This window comes from Eleutherodactylus coqui, chromosome 10 (genome assembly GCF_035609145.1).
Source record: "Eleutherodactylus coqui strain aEleCoq1 chromosome 10, aEleCoq1.hap1, whole genome shotgun sequence".
Taxonomy (NCBI): Eukaryota; Metazoa; Chordata; class Amphibia; order Anura; family Eleutherodactylidae; genus Eleutherodactylus; species Eleutherodactylus coqui.
The window spans coordinates 26475846-26496443 of record NC_089846.1 but is presented as its reverse complement, the minus strand read 5'-3'; the positions used below and the strand labels follow the sequence as shown (position 1 = coordinate 26496443).

Here is a 20598-nt window from a genome sequence, read left to right as displayed (position 1 = left end):
ACTAAGGGTCTGGCGCTTAATACATAAATAACAAACCTTGCCTCCAATCGTACTCCCAGCTCGGAGACACCACTAGCCCCCCTCCCCCTTCACTGGGAGGCTAGAAAATCAAAATTTCCTTCAGGCCACCCGGGATCCCTTCCCTGGCCTTCCCCTAACGCACCAGACCCAACCACGATACAAATAGGGTAGGAATTCTTCCAGGTGAGGCCGCCCCCACCATAACTCCTTCCACCCAAAATTAAAACGCGCGTCCAAGGACGCCCCCACCCGCCACAGCCGGAAAAACTTAATCCCTAAGTCTGCGCCGCCCCAAACAAAACTACCGGCCTTTCTATTCCTTCTTGTATAGCTAGAGACCACATGTCCATTCCCACGTCGCTTAAGTGCACTCCGTCCTGTAACGAGTAGCCACCTTCTCCACCTTCCAGATTTCTATGTCTCACTTCCCCCCCCCCCAACCCCCCTCCCCCCTCCCCGTTTCGAGCCACAAATGCTGAAATATGTTGATTAAGTTTTATCCTTGCTTTGTTAAACTTCTCCACAGATGTAGCCATCCACCAAGACTTTCTGGGCAGTATTTCCGACCATATGTTGATCATGGCCGGAAACAATCTATGCAGTCTCAAAAAGTCATGCTGTATATCCGTCCTTACCTTCCTTGCAGGTGGCCCCCCAAGGTCGTTGCCCCCCGCATGCAAGACTAAAATATCCGGGGCCCTATGCAGTCCAGCATGTGACATAACTTCGGGCAAAACCCTTCCCCACATCATTCCCCGTATACCCATTCACTGGATAATAGCCTCCCTCCTTGAGATGCCTAACTGCTGGCCATCAGGTCTGATCTTCGCCCGCTCTGCCGCCCAGAAAACGAAGGAATGACCCAGAATCCACACCAACACTGGTCCATTACCTGTCAAAAACACCAACCCCATGAAAAACATTGTTTAACCTATCATATAATCCTTTTTTTTTTAGATATATATATATACATAATTACAAATTAAACATCCCTTGGGCTGCACATACAACTGATATTGGTTTGACTTCCATCGCCCAATTTTCTGCACCACAGCCGGGCTCAACCTCCATTCCACAGCCTCTGTCACTGCCCGGATCCTAAATGAATGGGAGGAGTAGCCAGCATTATCAAGGCCCAAAATCCTCAACAATTTATTTAAGACTGCTCCAAACTGAAATTTCGATAAAAACGATCCATTGCCATGCCGTAGTAATGGGTCTCTGCTACTTGGTACACTCTCCATCAGGCTACCCACACAATTTACCGGGCACATCCTAGCCCCCGGCATGCTACCTAGTATAATCTTTTTTCCTCTTCCCAACTGATCTGTCTTAGATCGCCTTAACCAAATTTCTACCCTATCTTTCAATAATGTCAGATCTGATCTCCCCCCCCCCCCCACTTCCTTTTTACTTGGGGACTGATCCGAAAAGCCACAAAGAAAGCTAAAGAAAAAAATGATGTAAATAGTACCACCTCTGAGCCGTCCATACGAACCTCCTCCAAAACGTTCCCCAATTGTTCACGGATCACAAATGAGATTGGCCTCCTCTTGTCCTTCACCTTCCTGCCCCTCTTTAAACCCCTGAAGGCCTGCCCTATTATAAAACTTTTAGTTACATCCTGCATACCGCGGAATTTAAAACCGAATGCCACCGACCACCCTTCACTGGAAGTTTCGCTCAGCAACCATCACAACGCCCCTATCCTATCCTCATCTGACAATACCTCCCCTATCCTATCAATCTACTGTTCCCATTCACTCCAAGCTGCCTCATAAGCGTTCCAAGTGCCAGCCGCCAGCGACCCCTGAATCTGGTGGTCCGCCGCACCTCGACCAGCCTCCAAAGTTCTTGAGGGCATGCTGTTCCTTCCTCATCCGCTCCCGGCACCAGTGTGACACCGCATTAATGGCTTGTACAACCTCCAAATTGTCACAACAAAATCTCACCTTCTTGTTCCTAAACCAATTTCCCCAAATTGCCACTGCCACCACAATTGGGAACAATTCCAGAACGGCTAAATTTCTGACCAAACCAGCTGTAACCCACTCCTACTTCCGCACACCAATGCCCTTTAAATAAGGCCCCAAAACCTACACTCCCTGCCACATCAGTAAATAATTCGCACTCGACATTGTCAACCCCCTCCTCCATCACCATAGATCTCCCATTATATTTTTCCAAAAATGACATCCAAGCATCCTAATCGGCCTTCAAACTTCCCGTTATTCTAATGAAATGATGAGGCTCCCTTACCCGTGCCGTAGCCCTTGCCAACTTCCGACAGAAAACCTCACCCATGGGCATAATCCTACAAGCAAAGTTCAATTTCCCTAATAGAGATTGTAAGCTTTGCAGAGTAATTTTCCTTCTTGCTCTCGCCTTCGGCAGATCTTGCCTCAGCCATGCTAAATTATCTTGCGGCAGCCGGCATTCCATTGCTTCGGTATCAATCGTGATCCCCAAGAAGCTCAGGCACGTCGCCGCCCCTTCGTTTTTTTCTGGAGCCAATGGTACGCTGAAATGATTCGCCACCCATTGTACCGTCGCTAACAATGAACCGCACATGGGCGACCCTGCCGCGCCTACGCATAAAGTCATCCAAGTAAACTCCTGCCATGTCACAAACAACCAATTCTATGAATGAGCTAAACGCCTCAAAATATGCGCAGAAAATCGGACAACCCATGGGCAAGCATCTGTCAACATAATACATCCCGTCCCAAAAACAACCTAACAACCTGCAACTATCCGGATGCACCGGCAACAAGCAAAAAGCCGATTCAATATCGGTCCTTGCTAACAACGCTCACTTCCGATATTTTCGGACCCATTTTACCGCCGTATCAAATGAAGTATAAACCACTGAGCAAAGCTCGGGGTCTGTACCATCATTCACCGATGCCCCTTTTGGATACGACAAGTGTTGAATTAGTCGAATCTTGTTCGGCTCTTCCTTGGGCACCACCCCTAGCGGTGAAACAATCAAATCTCCCCATGGTGGAGAAAGAAACGGGCCCGCCATTCTTCCTAACCGCACCTCCTTGTGCAACTTCTCCCTAACCACCTCTTCGTGTTGTAAAGCCGACTTCAAATTTTTTAACAAAAAGGGGACTTGATGCCCCGGAGGCGGTATTCTAAAACCATCCTTAAAACCAATAAACAGAAGTAAACTTTCTCGGTCCGCATATCTATCTAGATAAGGGACCATCCTTTGAAGCCTCACCGGCGTCATCCCTTTTTCCACTACCACCTCCGCATTTTCCCTTGTCTCGTTGGAAGCAACGCACTGAACTATGGGAAGCCCAGTCGCACACTGAGCAGACATGCTTAAATCTGCATGTTGCTCCAAACCTACATTTTCCTTCATTAAATTGCGGGCATAAACCTGGCTTCTTACCCCCATACTGTCCTGATTGTTGCCCTGTTCCCACACCGGCTCCTCCCTGAAAAGGATGCCCGTACTTTGCCGGGGCCATCACCTTTAACCATAGCCCTATATCCTTATGATCCCATCTTATACTTGGCCTTACCGCTTTTCACTGACGAAACTGTTCATCGTAGCGAAGCCAAGTCTGGCCACCATAAGTACGGTACGCCTCCCCTATTGCATCCAAATAACAAAAGAAACCCGAACAGTTCTCGGGGGCTTTTTCGTCGATCATTCTGGCGAAAATAGCAAAGGCCTGTAACCAATTTCGAAAATTTTGTAGGATTAACCTCCATCTCTTTTTTCCTCATCTTCCTTCTTGGATTCGGTCCATATTTTCTTATCCAAGTTAAACTTTTCTAATGGCAAAAGGGAGAACATTTCTACGTATTCGTCTTTCCAAATTTTCTCCCTAATCTCCTTTTTCAAATGGGCCCCTAACGGCCCCTCAAACACACATAGACCTCTCCCTTTGCCTTATCATCCAGCCGGATGGCCTCTCCATCTTTTTCTGTTTGTACTGCTACCGTCACCTCAGACACTCCAGAAGCTGTCGTCACTCCCCAACAAAGTACCCCAATCCTGTAAACCTCCTCCTGTACCTGCCGCCAGCCAGGCTGCAACCGGCAATCCTAGTCCCTGCTCGTAGCGTGCTAGCATCTCCCGCAGATTCCCCAACAATAAACGGATATCTCCCTCTTGTTGCCCAGCAAGCGGACCTTCCCCACTTCTCCCCCTTGTTAGATTACTATCACCCCCATATCAACACCCGCATTATTAATCAAGGACAAACACGACAAAAATTCATGCTCACCCGGCCGCATGGGCGTTGTGATCCCACCAGCCATCTGCTGCGGATCCGGTCGTCTCTTTTCCATCCTGGCTGCAGATATCAACAAATCTTCAAGCTGGTACCGGAACAAGCTTGCCCGTGGTGTCCGTCCTGCTTCTCCTAATTGTTCAAGGCCGAGTTGATGCCCGTCTGGTTGCCGCACCAACACTGCCGACCTAACTTGCCAACTATCTCCTGTTGTCTTACGCTGCCACCCTGTCCCCTCATCCCTGGAGCGCTCTGACAAGCTCCCCGTGGCCCTTGGCGGATCTTCCTGTTGCTGCAACACTTCCATAACTGGCCCCGCTCCCAGCGAGCTGACCGTGGCACTACGCTGCTGCTGATCCGCTCTCCCAGCTCCCTGACATCCAGAATCCCGTTGCCTGACTCCCGCCGGGCCGGTACATCACCCTGGGAGGTGGCCGTGACTTCTCCTTGCCTGATGTTGTCTGGCCGCACAAGCCCCGCCTCCCGAGGAGAACGAAACCTGCGGCTGGCCGTTGGACCCGGGCGTTGTCCAGAATTCCTCCTGGACGGTTTGGCCCCATTACCCCTAGCTGTGGGCAACGAGCAACTGGCCAGAGGGTCCCTGGAGGGGCTCCTCATCCTGCGCCGGGTCCTGGGCTCCGCCTCCTCGGCTACCCCAAACTCTTGCTGCACTTCACTCTCTAAATTTCTTTGAAAATCTGGCGCTCCCGCCTAAACTGCCCCCTTTTAAACCTTTTCTCCCCCCCTCACCCCATAACTGCTCTACCGATCCCCTTCCGCTACGTCACCTGGCCACTCCCCTTCACTATCTTCCTTTTCCCCGTATTATGAACCCCTTACTGCCTCTCGTTTCCCTGACAACCCTGTCATGCAGGGCCTACACTTATGGGCCCCTTTTTGGGGACCTGGTTCTGGCCCTGTACTTACTTCATTGTACTTCTTCTGCCCGCTAGGCATGCTCACCTGCTTGTGTCAAACTAACCCACCAATTAAAATGGCTATTTAGTTCCAGAAGTGTTCTTTTATCAGCGCAATTACGTAGTGTTTCACGCATCTCCTTGCGCATTACGCGTGCATTTGTGCATCCCCATTGACTTCTATGTGGAACTTTGGTGTGGAAATACGCATTCAAATACAGCATGTTCTATTTTGTTTGTGCGGCCAAAATACGCAAGCAAAATATGCGCATGTGAACGGACCCCTTGAAATCAATGGGTTCTATTCACTGCATGCACAAATACATCTGTGTAAAGCCAGCCTAAGGGCCTCACATGAGCGTAGGAGCATATAGGCTTGCTGTCGCTATTGACTCTGGGTCGGCGTATTTTCTGTACTTTATTGCGCAGCCGGGATTTTCCCAGCAGCGCCATGCTAGAGTAGGCCGGACTGCCTACCTTGTTAGGTAGGTCAATTGACTCGGTAAGCGGGTCAGCTGACCTACTAGGCCCAGCTGTTTTTGTTTAAGCCCACAAAATCAGGCAGTGAACTGCGCACTTTCGGGTTTTCCGTGCGCAGAAGATTAGAGCATGTTGCGTATTCCTCCCCACACTCGAAATGCGTACGAAAAAACACCACATGTGAAGGAACCCATTGAAGTCAATGGATTCCATTTGCTGCGCATTGTGGGTGCAGATTTTGTGGTCGTAATTGCATATATGTTAGGCTGTCCTTTGAGCGGTCCTGCCTGCGCGACAAAGTATAGTAAAATGCGCGTTAGCCCGGATCATGGGCCATGCATGGCGCTTTTATGTCCTGCGATACTGAGCATATATACTTGTGTTAGGCCGTCCTTAAGGCTTGGTCCCTCATCAAAAAATTTCAAGGATTGCATCTACAATGGGGTAGGGGGGGCAATGCTTGTTTATAAAGGAAACAGTTCTAAGGATGGGCACCAGGGGCGTAACTATAGAGGATGCAGGGGATACGGTTGCACCCGGGCCCAGGAGCCTTAGGGGGCCCATAAGGCCTCTCTTCTCCATGTAGGAAGTCCAGTACTATGAATAAAGCATTATAGTTGGGGCCCCGTTCCAGGTTTGCATCGAGGCCCAGGGGCTTCAAGTTACGCCTCTGATGGATACCATTTTATAGGTTGAAGGTAAGTCCTCCAAAACTATACAGCTGAAGTCCCCAAGATTCTCACTCGGGGGTAATATTTAATATATAGGCTTGTTGTTTAAAGTTGAAGAACCCCTTTAACTTCCATCAGTACGTCAATAAATGTTTACATATTTCTCATTACCGTTAATCTGCATATATATTAAGTGTTATATTATTTTACTGTAAGCTACTATTGATCAGTCCTTCTCAGCGGAAGAACGGACTTACGGCTATGTTTTTTTTTCTCCCTCTTAAATGTTTATTTCGGCACAATGGTTTGATCACAGCATGGAGGCCCTCAGCCAATCAGGCTACTCATTCTTCCCTGCCCACTTCATAACTGAGGAATGAGACTCAACAGGGTGTGTTCTGTTACAGCGAGAAGGCTTGACAGGGCTTCTATTGTGGGCCTGCATTTATACGCCTCAGGTGCGTTGTTTTGGTAGAGGCCTGATGGTCGAATAGCTGCCTCCATCGAGCAGCATAATTGTACGACAACAATGCCATCTCGGTAGGGCACATCGGCAGCTTAAAAATGGATATGAGCAATTGAAAATATTCACCCTTCCCGGAGGAACACTTGCAATTACAGCTTAAAAACATTAACATGGCATTAAAAAGATTCGGGTTGGACACAAAGTCTTTGACGCACATTCCTTAGGTGAATAATCCAAATTCAATTGTGAACCATTGACAAAATGTTCTCAAATTAGAGGCTGCACCGCGATAACGCATAACTCTGAAGGCGCCGTCATCAGAACTGTCGGTTTATGATAAACCTTCTAAGCCCCCTGTTATTGCTAAAGGTTGGATTTTTTTTAAGGGAAAACTCAGGACAAAATCTACAGAAGGCTGCCTTGGATAAAATTCGTCACTAATGAGGTGTTTCATTTTTCTGCACTGCCCCCACAGGAGAAATAAGGCATTACACAATTTCAGTTAGAAGAAAACAATTGGGCACCGTATTCAGTGGGCCGTCGTGTACCGCAGAGAACTACTGTGCCCTACAAAGCATCATGCTCTTCGCAGCTGCTCACTTCTCTAGTTAGTAGATGAGGGACCTGAATGCTTCCATCACCCCCCCTTCTCCTCTTTTAACTTCCCTTTATAGTGGGTTTTTTATTTATTTTTGCAGATTATACTAAACTGGGTCAAGCAGTAAGCACAATAATACCTCAATACAACAAGCATAAAAATAATCATTCCAGGGAGAATGATGGAGAAGCTTAAATGCTGAAGCCCCAGGGGCATTTGCCTCTTTTACCGTAGTTTTAATCTAGCTCTGACACTGCTGCACCCAAGTTCCCTATTGTCGGTGGTTGAATATTTAGGAAGTTATTAACATAGTAACATAGGATGGTTGGCTGAAAAAAGAAATGTTCATCCAGTTCGGCCTATTACCCCCCAATGTTGATCCAGTGGAAGGCAAAAAACCCAATGAGGTAGAAGCCAATTTTCCCCATTTAGGAGAAAAAAGCCTTTCTGACTCAAATCTGGCAATCAAAGTAATCTCTGGATCCCCAAACCTTTTGAAGTAATCAGTGATATAACATGTAATATTGTAACGCTCAAGAAAGGCATTCCGGCCCCTCTTGTACTCCTTTATCGAGTTCACCATCACTATGTATTGACCCCTGATATATTTATACACAGCTATTAGGTCACCCCTCAGCTATCTTTTTTTCTAAAGTGAATAACCCCAATTTTGATAACCTCTCTGGGTATTGTAATCCGCCCGTTCCATTTATTACTTTACTTGCCCGCCTTATACCCACTCAAGCTCTGATATGTCCTTCTTGAGTACTGCTGCCCAAAACTGTCCAGAATATTCCATGTGTGGTCTGACCAGTGATTTGTAAAGAGGAAGAACAATGTTCTCATCATGCGCCCCTAGACCTCTTTTGATGCACCCCATGATTCTACTTGCCTTGGCAGCAGCTGCCTGACACTGGTTGCTCCAGTTAAGCTTACAGTTGACTAAACTCCCCAAGTCCTTTTCCAGGTCAGTGTTCCCAGTGGTTTCCCATTTAGTGTGTAATGGTGACATGTATTTCCTCTGCCCATGTGCAGAACTTACATATTCTTTTCTTAATCAAGTTTATCTTAAAAAAAAAAAAGAAAACTCTAATACATTGAAGAGGTGATTGAATTCCTACAAGGTGATCATACGTTTCTCTTATACCAGTAGTTTGGACTCTTATGTTTGCACTGCTAGTCCATGAATTAGTCCCACGAACATCTATGGGCTAACTGGATAGGATTAAGCATGGCGTCAGTCAAGTCGCCCTCCTACCATACTGTGAGTCTTATCATACAAATGTTCTGGGTCAATACACAAGACACATCAATGGGATAGCTGAATAGGACTAAAGTTGGCGTCGGTCATGTGACTTCCAAGTGTCATGAACCCAGCTTATTTCTTATGCCATCTAACGCTGGATTTTTCTGCTTTGCTTTTCTTTTTGAAGCTAAAAAGCAGGATGGCGCCGTTGCCATGGAGATGCAGCCACTAAAAAGTGCCGAAGGTGGAGAAATGGAGGAGCGTGAGAAGAAAAAAGCCAGTGTTCCCAAAAAGGAGAAGTCTGTGTTACAGGGGAAACTCACCAAGCTGGCAGTGCAAATCGGAAAAGCAGGTAAAACCGGGTATCGTAATTATAGATGAAATAGACGTATTCATGGATGCCGTGATATTAAATTTGGCTCCTCGAGGTCTATATATGAGCCTAAGCTCCATTTAGCAAATAACATTTTTAGGAGATATGTTGTGAATTATGACGTGACTCTGATTTGTAGGCTTATGTTCCTATACCACTATGCTCAAAATGGCGTCCTAAATTGTCAGCCTATGATAGATTCACTTCAAACTCTTTTTTTTTATTATAGTCTCTGTGTAGTCTAGGTGATCTGGGAAGGAGTGATCTGACATATGATAGAGCTGGGGAAGGAGTGATCTGACATATGATAGAGCTGGGGAAGGAGTGATCTGACATATGATAGAGCTGGGGAAGGAGTTGTCTAGAAGTTAGGATGGGCACTTGGTGATGTATTGACAAGCTTCTTATTCGCAAGGTAGCTTTTAACAACATATAAACAGCAATACTTGTGGTGCAAACAGCAATACTAGCATCTGAGACCCACTGGGTGTGTCTTACCAAATGCCAGTCCTTACTTTTGATTTTGGATGTGTTTTATGTGGAGATGAGCGAGTATACTCGCTATGGCTAACTACTCGAGCGAGTAGTGCCTTAGTCGAGTATCTGCCCGCTCGTGTCTAAAGATTCGGGTGCCAGTGGCGGGCAGGGAGCGGTGCGGGAGAGCAGGGAGGAACGGAGGGGAGATCCCTCTCTCCCTCTCTCCCCCCCCCCCCCCCCCCCCCGGCTCCACCCTGCTCATCGCCGCAACTCACCGCTCTTCCCCGCCGGCAGCCGAATCTTTAGACACGAGCGGGCAGATACTCGACTAAGGCACTACTCGCTCGAGTAGTTAGCCTTAGCGAGTGTACTCGCTCATCTCTAGTTTCATGGCCTCAGGCAGAATGTTACAGACACGTGCATCAGTGATGAGATGAGATGAACTAGTTTTTCACATGGAAGAATTGGGGAAGAACTGGTCTGGAACATAAGAGTGCAGAGGAAGGAATGGTCTGACACAGGCAAAAGTTGGGGAAGGAGTGATTTGGCACATGGCAGAGTTGGGAAGGAGTGGTCTGAGACATGGAAGGGTTGGGGAAGGAGTGGTCTGGAACATGGAGGCGTTGGGGAAGGAGTGGTCTGGCATAGAGTAGAGGAGTGGTCTAGAACATGGTAGATCTGAGGAAGGAGTGGTCAGATACATGGAAGAGTTGGGAAAGAAGTAGTCTGGTAAATATTAGAGATGGGAAAGGTGTGGGTCTGGGACATGAAAAAGCTGGGAAACAAGTGATCTGGCAAATGGAAGAGTTAGGGAAGGGGTGATTGGGAACATTGAGGAGTGGGGAAAGGAATGGACTGGCACAGGGTGGAGTCAGGGGGAGGAGAGGTCTGGCATATGCTGGAGTTGGGAAAGAACTGGTTGGAGAATGAGGGGTTTGGAAAATGGTAGAACTAAGGAAGGATTGGTTTGGCAAATAGAAGGGTTAAGGGATGAATGGTCTGGAACATGATAGAACATGAGAAAGAATTGGTCTAATACATGAAAGAGTTGGTGGAGTGTTCTGGCACATGGAAGAATTGGGGAAGGAGTAGTCTGGCACATGTAGGACTGAGGAAAGAGTGGTCTGACACATGAAGGAGTTTAAAAAGATATGGTCTGGCGCATATTAGAGATGGGAAATGTGTGGTCTGATACATGGAAGAGATGGGGAAGGAGTAGTCTGGCAAATAGAAGAGTTGGGGAAGAAGTGATTGAGAACATGGAAGAGTTGGGAAAGGAGATGCCTGGAACAAGGTAGAGCTGAGAAAGGAGTGATCTGGCACATGCAAGAGTTGGGGAACGACTGGTCTGGCACAAATTAGAAATGGTAAAGGAGTGGTATAGCATTTGGTAGAGATGGGGAAGCAGTAGTTTGGCACACAGTAGAGATGGGTGAAGGATGGTCTGACTAATGGTAGAGCTGAGTACAGAGTGGTCTAGCATATGATAGAGCTGGTGAAGCTGCATCTAACTGATACATCACTGATTTGCTGCGGATTTTGTTGCAGATTTTGTTGCAGATCTGCAGCAGATTTAATTCCTTTAATTTGAATTCAAATGATAGGGTGAAATCTGCAGCAGATCTGCACCAAAATCAGCACCCTTAATGAATTCTGTTCCCAATATAAATTGCCCGTGTATACAGCATTCAGTTTAATCTAAAGACACGGTAACATGCTGGCACGGAAGCAGAATTTCGCTTTAGTCTATGAATGGTATCTTCAGCTGTATGTAGGTGACCTGAATGTATTTCATTCGTTTGAAGAACTACTTTGATGAGTAAGTGAAGTCCACGGGCAGTTTACATTCAGAACTTCACGCCTTCCATAGAAGCTTCCTGTCAGATCTTTCAATTGACCCTCAATTGTCTGCAATCTATTGCTATTTTCTTTCAAAATAAGATGTCTCCTCGGCTGTTGGGTTTAATATAATAGCATGAGACGAAAGAACAGAGAACGGGGAAAATGAGCACGGAAGTTTTATTGCTTTCTTCCATAAAGCCTAGAAGTTGACATGTATTTTCTTCTTGTATAACAAAGAAATCGCTTTTCATTCTCAAGCTAACATAGATTTTACTGTTGCAATTTTTCTATTACAATTGCTCTGATCATAGTCTAACCACCCAGAGACATATTGGCTGTTGATAATATACAATGCCGCCTGGCTGAAGTTGAAGTTAACACTAGTAAGCTTAAAGGGGTTGTCCACTTGTAAACTATTGAATAGTAGCAAGGGTCCACCACTCAGGATCCCAGCAGATCAGCCGTTTGCTGGGCTGGTGCACTCAGTATACTGATCTGCTTTCCGCAGGAAGCAGACAGCTTTGTTTTCACTGCGGTGGTCAAGCTTGTTATTGCAGGCCATTCAATTCAATGGGAACTTTGTTTGTAGTACCAAGCCTGGCCACTGCATTGGGAACAGAGCTGTTTGCTAGCTGCAGAAGTTAGTTCAGTGTATTGAGTGCACCAATCCAGCAAACAGTTACTTGGTGGCGGTCTCCAATTGATCTACTGTTTTTTTAAACAAAGATTTTTAGTAATTTTCAAGTCTTAACAACATTGACATTATCACCAGGTGGCAAATGCAGGTATAATATTACAGAGAATAAGGGGTTAGAGAAGGGAACATAGGGTGGATTGGAGGAAAGGGAAGGGGGGAAGCCAGGACTGGGGAAGGGAGGTGCGGTTGAGAAGGGCGCAAGGTCCCTCGTTATGAGGCAGAGAACCGACTTCTAGTTTAGCGGGAGAGACGTGCTATCATGCACTGGCACTATTTTCTGTAACCTCAGTGAGGCCTAGGGGTCAGGGGGCTCGGTGGAAGTAAAAACCCGTAATCCTACTTCATCTTGGTTGTCCTGTTTGTTTCCTCTGAACGAGGCTAGTCCAGGGTGCCCAACTTTTCCTAAACTGATTCAATTTATCTTGTTGAAGCGGGGTTAGTTCCTCATATGAGAAATTCAACGCTATGGTGTCTTCCAATTCATCACCATTGGGAATTAGTGGAGACTCCCATTTTCTGGTAATCATGAGTTTTGCAGCATGGAATACATGGCACGTGACAACTCTATGGGCGCTAGGTAAACTTTTTATGTTTAGTAATAGTAGTGCTATTTCAGGGTTAAATCGAAAGTTAGTTATGTGGAGTCTGGAAAGTAGGAGGTGTAACTGTTTCCAATATACGCTAGCATAGGGCACGACCAGAATATACGGAGGAGGGAGCACACCCGTCACATCCTCTCCAACAGACAGGGGAGACAATTTTCCTCATCCTGGATAGTCGCACAGGATAGTTCCCCATGAGAAGCAGAGGCTGTTGATTTGTAGGCCCATTTTAGTGCCTTTTCCCATTCTATACAGGGGAATGTTTTGTCGAGGTCTTTTTCCCGGCTTAGGAATTGCATAGTTTTTTTAGTTTGTTTGTGTCCGTGAGGAGGCGATAAAGAGTGTTCGTGGGTTTTTTGTGCACGACTTGATTAGGTTGCAGGATCTCACATAGAAGCTCAGGGATCGATTGATCTACTATTAATGACCTATAGGACATCAGTAGTTTACAAGTGGACAACCCCTTCCAGCATGTTCTAAATGTATAAATGTATGAAATACAGGGGGTGTACAAAAATCTGGAAACACCGTACGAAATACATGCCTTAAGTTACATGGGATTAAAAAATGATATTTCAATGAGACATGTAGAGACCGATTTTAAGTGAAGGTAATATGACACAGATGCTGGCGGGCAGAAGTCAACATCTGCCCGAGCAACAAGGTTCCATTGGTGAGGGGATTTTAGCCACTCAGCTGCTGTTACCAGCTGCTCCCAAAAACATCCAGAGCAGGGCAAGAGGTGAAGTAAATACAAATTTGGCAGCCAATCAGGGGTTAAAAGGCAACTCAGTGCTAATGATTAAAATCTTGTGCATTTTGTACGGTGTTTCCATATTTTTGTCCAATCCCTGTAAGCTTCTGCTAGGGATGGCTTCAGTCAGCCAAAAGTGTATTACTGAATGCTACAGCTATGCGGCAGATTTGGAGCTCTGCATCGGAAAAATGGAGCTGCAACCTCTATAAAAATAGTTTATAAAAGCATAGAATTTTGGAACTATTTAGGAAGTCAAGGAAGTCTATCAGCACATTATAAGCCCTCCAGTCACACCTTTAGATAAGTGCTAAGAAGGCAATTGATAGCAAACCTGCCTTTCCTCTGATTACCAAAAAAATTATATTTCTCTGCATTGGACGCCATATGCCAACAAGCAGTCCAATGAGCGTTCTTCTCACTCACTCTGGTCTTGGTTTTCTACAGCACTAAGTCTCCCCTTAAATAATCATTGATGGTTACACCTCTCTTCAGCTTCTTACTTGCATAGTACATGAATGAGGCTGATGCCCACCGCAGGGTCGGTCACTGCGCATGTTTAGAGTCCAACATGCATGGACGAGAATTGATAGGGATGCGGTTTCTCCTTGTGAAGACAGCCAAGTATGCATAAGGAAACTTATAAGGCCATGCAGTGCTCCTCCGGGAAATTTGGTATGCAAACCGGCGATGATACAACGCCTTGGCAGTGCAATCTAGTAGAAGGCAGATTTCCTATAAGTCAATCTCTGATTTTTGAACAGGCCTGGTAACGTGACTGGGATTATAAGCCAAAACCAGAGTCACGTGCGGAAGGAAAAGATAAACATCTCCAGACAAGCTGTTTTAGACCCTGTCGGTGTATACTAGGTTTCTGGCTGGGCGAGAGGCCTATGAAATGGGTCGGGAGGGGTACAGTTTCTCCCATGGTCACCATCCTGCTGTCTATATCAATGAACACCTTTTCTGGGGTCTGATGAGTGTTGGTATTGGGCACCTTAACTTGTTGTCCAGTTCATTCTGCAGCGATGGCTCTGCTTGCCAAAAGTGGTCCATTGAGTGGTCGTATTCCATGCCCATCTCTTAGCCAATGAGCCGGGCTTATTGCCCATTTAAGGCTGTAGAATAGGTTGAGATAGTTTCTGCTCCAAGACCTCTAATTATTTGCTTTACCAGACAAAACTTCTTAGGGGGGTGAGTGTAAGCTATCTTGAAGGAACCTTCAGAGAGAACCAGCTGCTAGTTGAAGCTCAGGATCAGTCCAGCAAGAAGAACGCTCACCAGACAGCTTACTGCTCCTTTGCACTCGCCAAAATGTCAGTTTCTCTGTAATGGCAGACTATCAGGGGAAACAAAGGCATGATTGGTTTAGGGGCTTTGAGTGTCCTGACAGACTTCCTTTAAGAAAGTCAAAATGGTGTTCAAGGCAGACTTTCAATTCAAGTGGTGTCAGATTAGAGCTTGGCCTTAAAGACCTTATATTACTGGTACTACTGTTGGCAGTGATAGTGTGGAACTGGTGCTGGGATCACCTACAAGTAGTCAATTTTGGCAAGAAAATCACAACATAAATGAAGCATTAGAGGTCCCAAACTGAATCAATGGGCAGTCGTTGTTTCAAATTAATGCTGTCATAGGCGATCACTGTATCACCACAATAGGATATATGCAGGGCTGGTCTTTAGTTAGTACCATGTGCACTCTCACCTGTCATAGGAAAAAATTATATACATAGCACTGATGAACAGTCTGCCTGTATTCTGCTTGTGCAGGAAGCAGCAAGATAGCAGCATACCCACACCAGAACAGCTCAGTAAATAAATGTGTTACCAAAACCAAGCACATAGCATAAATACAGCACCAGAATCAAACTTATAACATAAATACAGCACCAGAACCAAGCTCATAACATATGCAGCACCAGAATCATGCTTGGTACCTATGTACAGTACTAGAACCATGCTTAGTACATAAATACAACACCAGAACCAATGTCATGACAAAAATACAGAACCAGAACATAATACATATAGCACCCGGCCCACTGTCACTCCCCTAGGTATGTTTTAATGTACTATATAGCAGGAGGTGCATAGGTTATTCCAGTAAGGCTCATGTTAATAGAATTTTAATTGGTCTAATCCAAAGTCATGGCCAAACCGCATACCAGTGGTCCAAAGTCTATGTACTTTAACTCCCAGAGCATGCCGGGAGTTATTGTTTTGCAGTAGACATAGCTTGGAGCCCACTGCCTTATAGGGTTATAATAAAGGTTAATTAATAGAGATGAGTGAATCTACTCATTTCGTGTATTTACTCGATCGAGCACCGCGATTTTCGAGTACTTCAGTACTCGGGTGAAAAGATTCGGGGGGCGGGGGGAGGCGTGGTGGCGCGGGGGTAGCAGCGGGGAACCGGGGGGAGCCATCTCTCTCTCCCTCTCCCCCCCACTCCCCACTGCAACCCCCCACTCACCCACGGCGCCCCCCAAATCTTTTCGCCCGAGTACGGAAGTACTCGAAAATTGCGGTGCTCGGGCGAAAAAGGGGCGTGGCCGAGTAGGTTCGCTCATCTCTATTAATTAAGTAGCACAAAGCCCCCGTATGACACAAGCGTTGTATTTTAATAACAGCCCAGTGTCTATTACTGATTGCCTACAGTATTATTATTTTTTTAGATCTTGGCTTGTTATACTATGGTCCCATGAGGAGTGTAAGCATTGAGTCTTGGGTTTCTGTAGTATGATTAGCCAGGTACTGGGAGAGATGTAGTCCAGCTGTAGCAGAAGAGCCATTGCTTACAAATTCATGTTCCAAGACAGAGGGCTAAAGGCTCGTGGGCCAGGATGAAAAAGTTTAGCATGGCCATAAACTTCCCGCACAACTTTCCTCTGCATCATTACATCACCTAAAAAGCCATCAATGCAACAGTAGCAGCAGTGGACATTTCTAGAATCTTAAAAGATTAGGCAGAGGGTTCACTAGAGGCTCTTGGGCCCCATTTCACACGACCCCCTACCTACCATGTGTCATTTATAATATTGGTATTTTCTTATGTGATAGAGGGACCGTTGGACCCCCTAAGGCTCCAGGGCCCGGTAGCGACTGCTATCGCTGCATCTCCTATAGCTACGCCCCTGTTCCAGAGTAAAACTTGCAACAGAACTCAGTGTGCTGCCATATTCTGTCTCTCTGTCCCTTATTAACCTGCTTTGTTGTCCTTTCTGACTTACCTCCTCTCCTTCTTTCCTTATCCTCCTTTCCTTTCTCCTGTCACCTTAACACCCCCTACCTCCTCCACCAGGTCTGGTGATGTCGGCAATTACAGTTATCATCTTGGTGCTCTACTTTGTGATTGAAACCTTTGTGGTGGAGGGCAAAGTGTGGCTAGCGGAGTGTACCCCTGTCTACGTGCAGTACTTTGTCAAATTCTTCATCATTGGAGTTACAGTCCTAGTGGTGGCTGTGCCAGAAGGCCTGCCCCTAGCCGTTACCATCTCTCTAGCCTATTCTGTCAAGGTAAGCAGTAGAAGCATGGGAAACCTTAATGTTACACCATCTCCCCAAAGACTTGTTACTTTGTGTTGCAAAATGGGGACCTTTTATGTGTCCATACAAAGTAGCATATATGTATGTATTGTGATAAACATAGAAGTAGAATGTTACCAAGGGTACACCCACCTTTCCAGCTATTTTATTTATTGCTCCAGGGGATCCAGAATAAAAAAATAAGCAAATTTAAAAATGGTTTAGCTTAAAAATCTTCTACCGTTTTGTGTATACAGCTCCTATGTGTCTCCGTAGCAACAGACTACAAGAACCCGTGTGTAGTCTTACCCTGCAGTCATGTTCCCTTCCATTTGTTCCTTATGTTTTGCTAAACTACCAAATGTATGTTGCAAAGAAGTAAAGGGCAGATGGAAGGGGTTCCCTATTGAAGCAGACGATGGTATGTGATGGCATCGAGGTGACAAAAATGCGATATATCTCCATTACATACTTCCATATGCCATACACTTTCCTTGGTATTAAGAACCACATCTATGGAATCATAATTACCTACACAATATAGTCTCAAGGGCAACAAGTCCATTTACAGACAACTTTGGCATCATGCCTCTGGCATCCTGCTATGCTGCGTCATCATCTTCGACATCGCTGCCACAGTGTCAGGAACAGGGGGCGTAAGTACATTCCCTCTCCTCCCATGTGCCAGGGAGATCATTCACTTTGTTAGTCTGGCTGCTCTACATCTGGCATTGCCTCTTCGGTCGCTAGGTCATCAGGGCTCTTTTGATCTTGCATCTTCGGCCCCCAGTCATCAGGACCTCTGGTGGTTTTCCATGCTGCTCTCCTATGATCTGCATAGGAGCAGATTTTTAATCAAGACTATTTGGAAATTTGTTTAAAGGGGTTTCTGAAACTAAAATGTTGATGACCTACCCTCAGGATAGGTCATCAATATCAGGTCGGTTCAGGTTTGCCAATTGGGAGCTCCACTGATCAGTTGTTTGAAGGGGCTACAGTGCTGGGGTGAGCAGCGCAGCCTTTTCTCAAGCCAGTAATGTGACATTCATTCGTGACATGACCTGGGAGCAGCTCAATTCCATTCAAGTGAATGGTATTGAGGTGCTATACTAGGCACCATCAATACGAATGTATGGCGCTGACCTTGGAATGTAGTGAAGAGACCACGGCACTTGCCTGAGAATCGCAGTCTCTTCAAACAGTTGATCGGTGGGTGTTCCAAGCAGCAAATCGCCACCAATCTGATTTTGATGACCTATTCTGAGGATAGGTAATCAATACCTTAGTTCCCGAAAATCCCTTTAATTATTTTTAATATAGATGCATTGGAGCAATAAAAAAATTAGGTGTAGCGGTGGACTTACCCTATAAGAAGTGAGGTCCCATATTTTACAAAAATATTGGGCTCACGTATGGTTGAATAATGGAGGAATGATGTTTGCATGATCATAACTTGTGTTTTAATGTATTAAGAAGTGATATTTTAGAAATGGTGTTGGGCAATCCAGGAAGTTAGGGGTTCAGACAAACCATCACTACTTATCTCCAGCTGCTTTAAAACCTGAAAGTATATCTTCTTTGTACATTTTCCACATTTAACTCCTAAACTTTTGCACACAACTAAAGTGCTGAAGTAGTTTGACTGACTTTTGTGTTTCAAAAAGTTGAGCTCCCCCTAGAGATTCGGGCTGGTTGTGCAATAACTTGTATTACTAACTTGATATGAGTGCCAATAGGAGGAAGTCTTCTGTCCTTCTTGTTGTGTGGTGGAAATCTCAGATTTCTTACGGTTCTATTGAGTTTGTTGCATCCCAAAGTAAAGTATGAACAATATTCCAGACAGGTGTTTTTGCATTGCAGAAAATGATGAAGGACAACAACCTTGTGCGACATTTGGATGCTTGTGAAACGATGGGCAATGCCACCGCCATCTGCTCTGACAAAACAGGAACTCTGACAACCAACCGGATGACAGTTGTGCAGTCTTACATTGGAGACGTCCATCATAAAGACAAGCCAGATCCCAGCAGCCTCAATTCCAAAACCTTAGACCTGTTCGTCAATGCCATTGCCATTAATTGTGCCTACACCACCAAGATACTAGTAAGTTTGCCTGAAAACTTTTTGCAAGTCAAAGAAGCTGATGATACAGTAACTACGTGTCTGAGCCGTGTATAGTCACAGGTGGAGTAGTCTAGGTATAGTTACCTATTTCACTACTCTACACTAGACCACCAGGGATGTTAGCATTAAATCCTCCTCCGTAGCCACCAAGAATGGTATCACTAATCCCATCCCTGCCTAAAAGCATCAGGAATGTTATTAACCCCCATCATTGCCCCAGCCCACTAAGGATGTTATCAATAATCCTATCACACCTCTAACTCACCAGGGATATTATTGTTAATCCTATCACTCCCTTAGCTGACTAGCAATATTATCATTAATCCTATCATTGCCCTAGCCCACCAGGAAAATTGGCATTAATTCTATCACTGCCCTAGCCCACTAGCGTTGTTATTATTAATCTATTAACTGCTCTAGCCCACCAGGAATGTTATACTTAATCTCACCACTGCCTTACATAATATAATTAATCTCATCACTTCCCTAGCCCACAACACAGATGTTAGCATTAATTCTATCACTGCCCTAGCCCACTAGGGATGTTATCATTAATCCCATCACTACCCTAGCCCACTAGGGATGTTACCATTATTGTTTCACTCCACTAAGTTACCATTAAAGGTGGTTTTTGGAACTCCAATATCAATGACCTGTCTTTAAGACCCCCACCGATCAGATATTGATGACCTATCCTAAGGATAGTTTGGATTCCCGGAAAACCCCTTTATACCTTCACTGCCCTACACCACTGGGGATGTTACTAATTGCTGAAGGGGAAAATAAGACTATCTCTCCAGACAAAGCTGCAAAACATATTTTTTAACAGTCACCATTTATTTTAAATGAGTGTTTGGGTGCTTAGTAGTGCTTGCTCATTCATCGTTGTATGAGATTTTAATGGTCTTTGGTCTTGTAGATGATCAGATGTCTCATTCTCTTCCCCATCAAACATCTACCAATCAAGGTTTGATACTTAACCATAATTTCCAGCCCACTTGGTTTATAGGATATAGCAAGATAATGTCTGTATGTATTTCAGCAGATATCTTCTACCTCCGTTGTATATGAGTTGGAGCTCTGTAGATCACTATACATTTCATGTTTGACCTCCAGAATTCACACATGGCGGCCATCAGTTTATACCTGCATCATATTTTCCTCCTTATCTCTCCTTTAATTTCCAAGCCTCCAGAAAAAGAAGGAGCGCTTCCCCAGCAAGTAGGCAATAAAACTGAGTGCGCCCTGCTTGGGTTTGTTCTGGATTTGCAACGGGACTACCAGCTGGTGCGAGACCAGATTCCTGAGGAGACGCTCTATAAAGTGTACACCTTCAACTCTGTTCGTAAGTCTATGAGCACCGTCGTGTGCCTACCTAATGGAGGATTCAGACTGTACAGCAAGGGAGCTTCAGAAATCGTCCTGAAGAAGTAAGTGTTAAAAGAGATGTGTAGATACAATCAAAATATGGGTTATGGCTCTCCATCTGCATTGTAAGGCAAACTCATTGATTTTAAGAGTACCTAAACAACTTCCTCAAGGAGATAACA

General features: G+C 45.4%; 1 protein-coding gene across 6 annotated transcripts in view; it reads left to right on the top strand.

The window, feature by feature from the left end:
- The window catches only part of ATP2B3 (ATPase plasma membrane Ca2+ transporting 3), a 232591-nt gene that overhangs the window by 168248 nt on the left and 43745 nt on the right, over nt 1–20598 (top strand). For all 6 annotated transcript variants that reach the window (XM_066580669.1, XM_066580670.1, XM_066580667.1 and 3 more), the window contains 4 exons: nt 8840–9004; nt 16701–16915; nt 18785–19027; nt 20237–20478. In XM_066580669.1, the coding sequence (XP_066436766.1) occupies nt 8840–9004; nt 16701–16915; nt 18785–19027; nt 20237–20478 (865 nt within the window). The remainder of the gene's footprint in view (nt 1–8839; nt 9005–16700; nt 16916–18784; nt 19028–20236; nt 20479–20598) is intronic.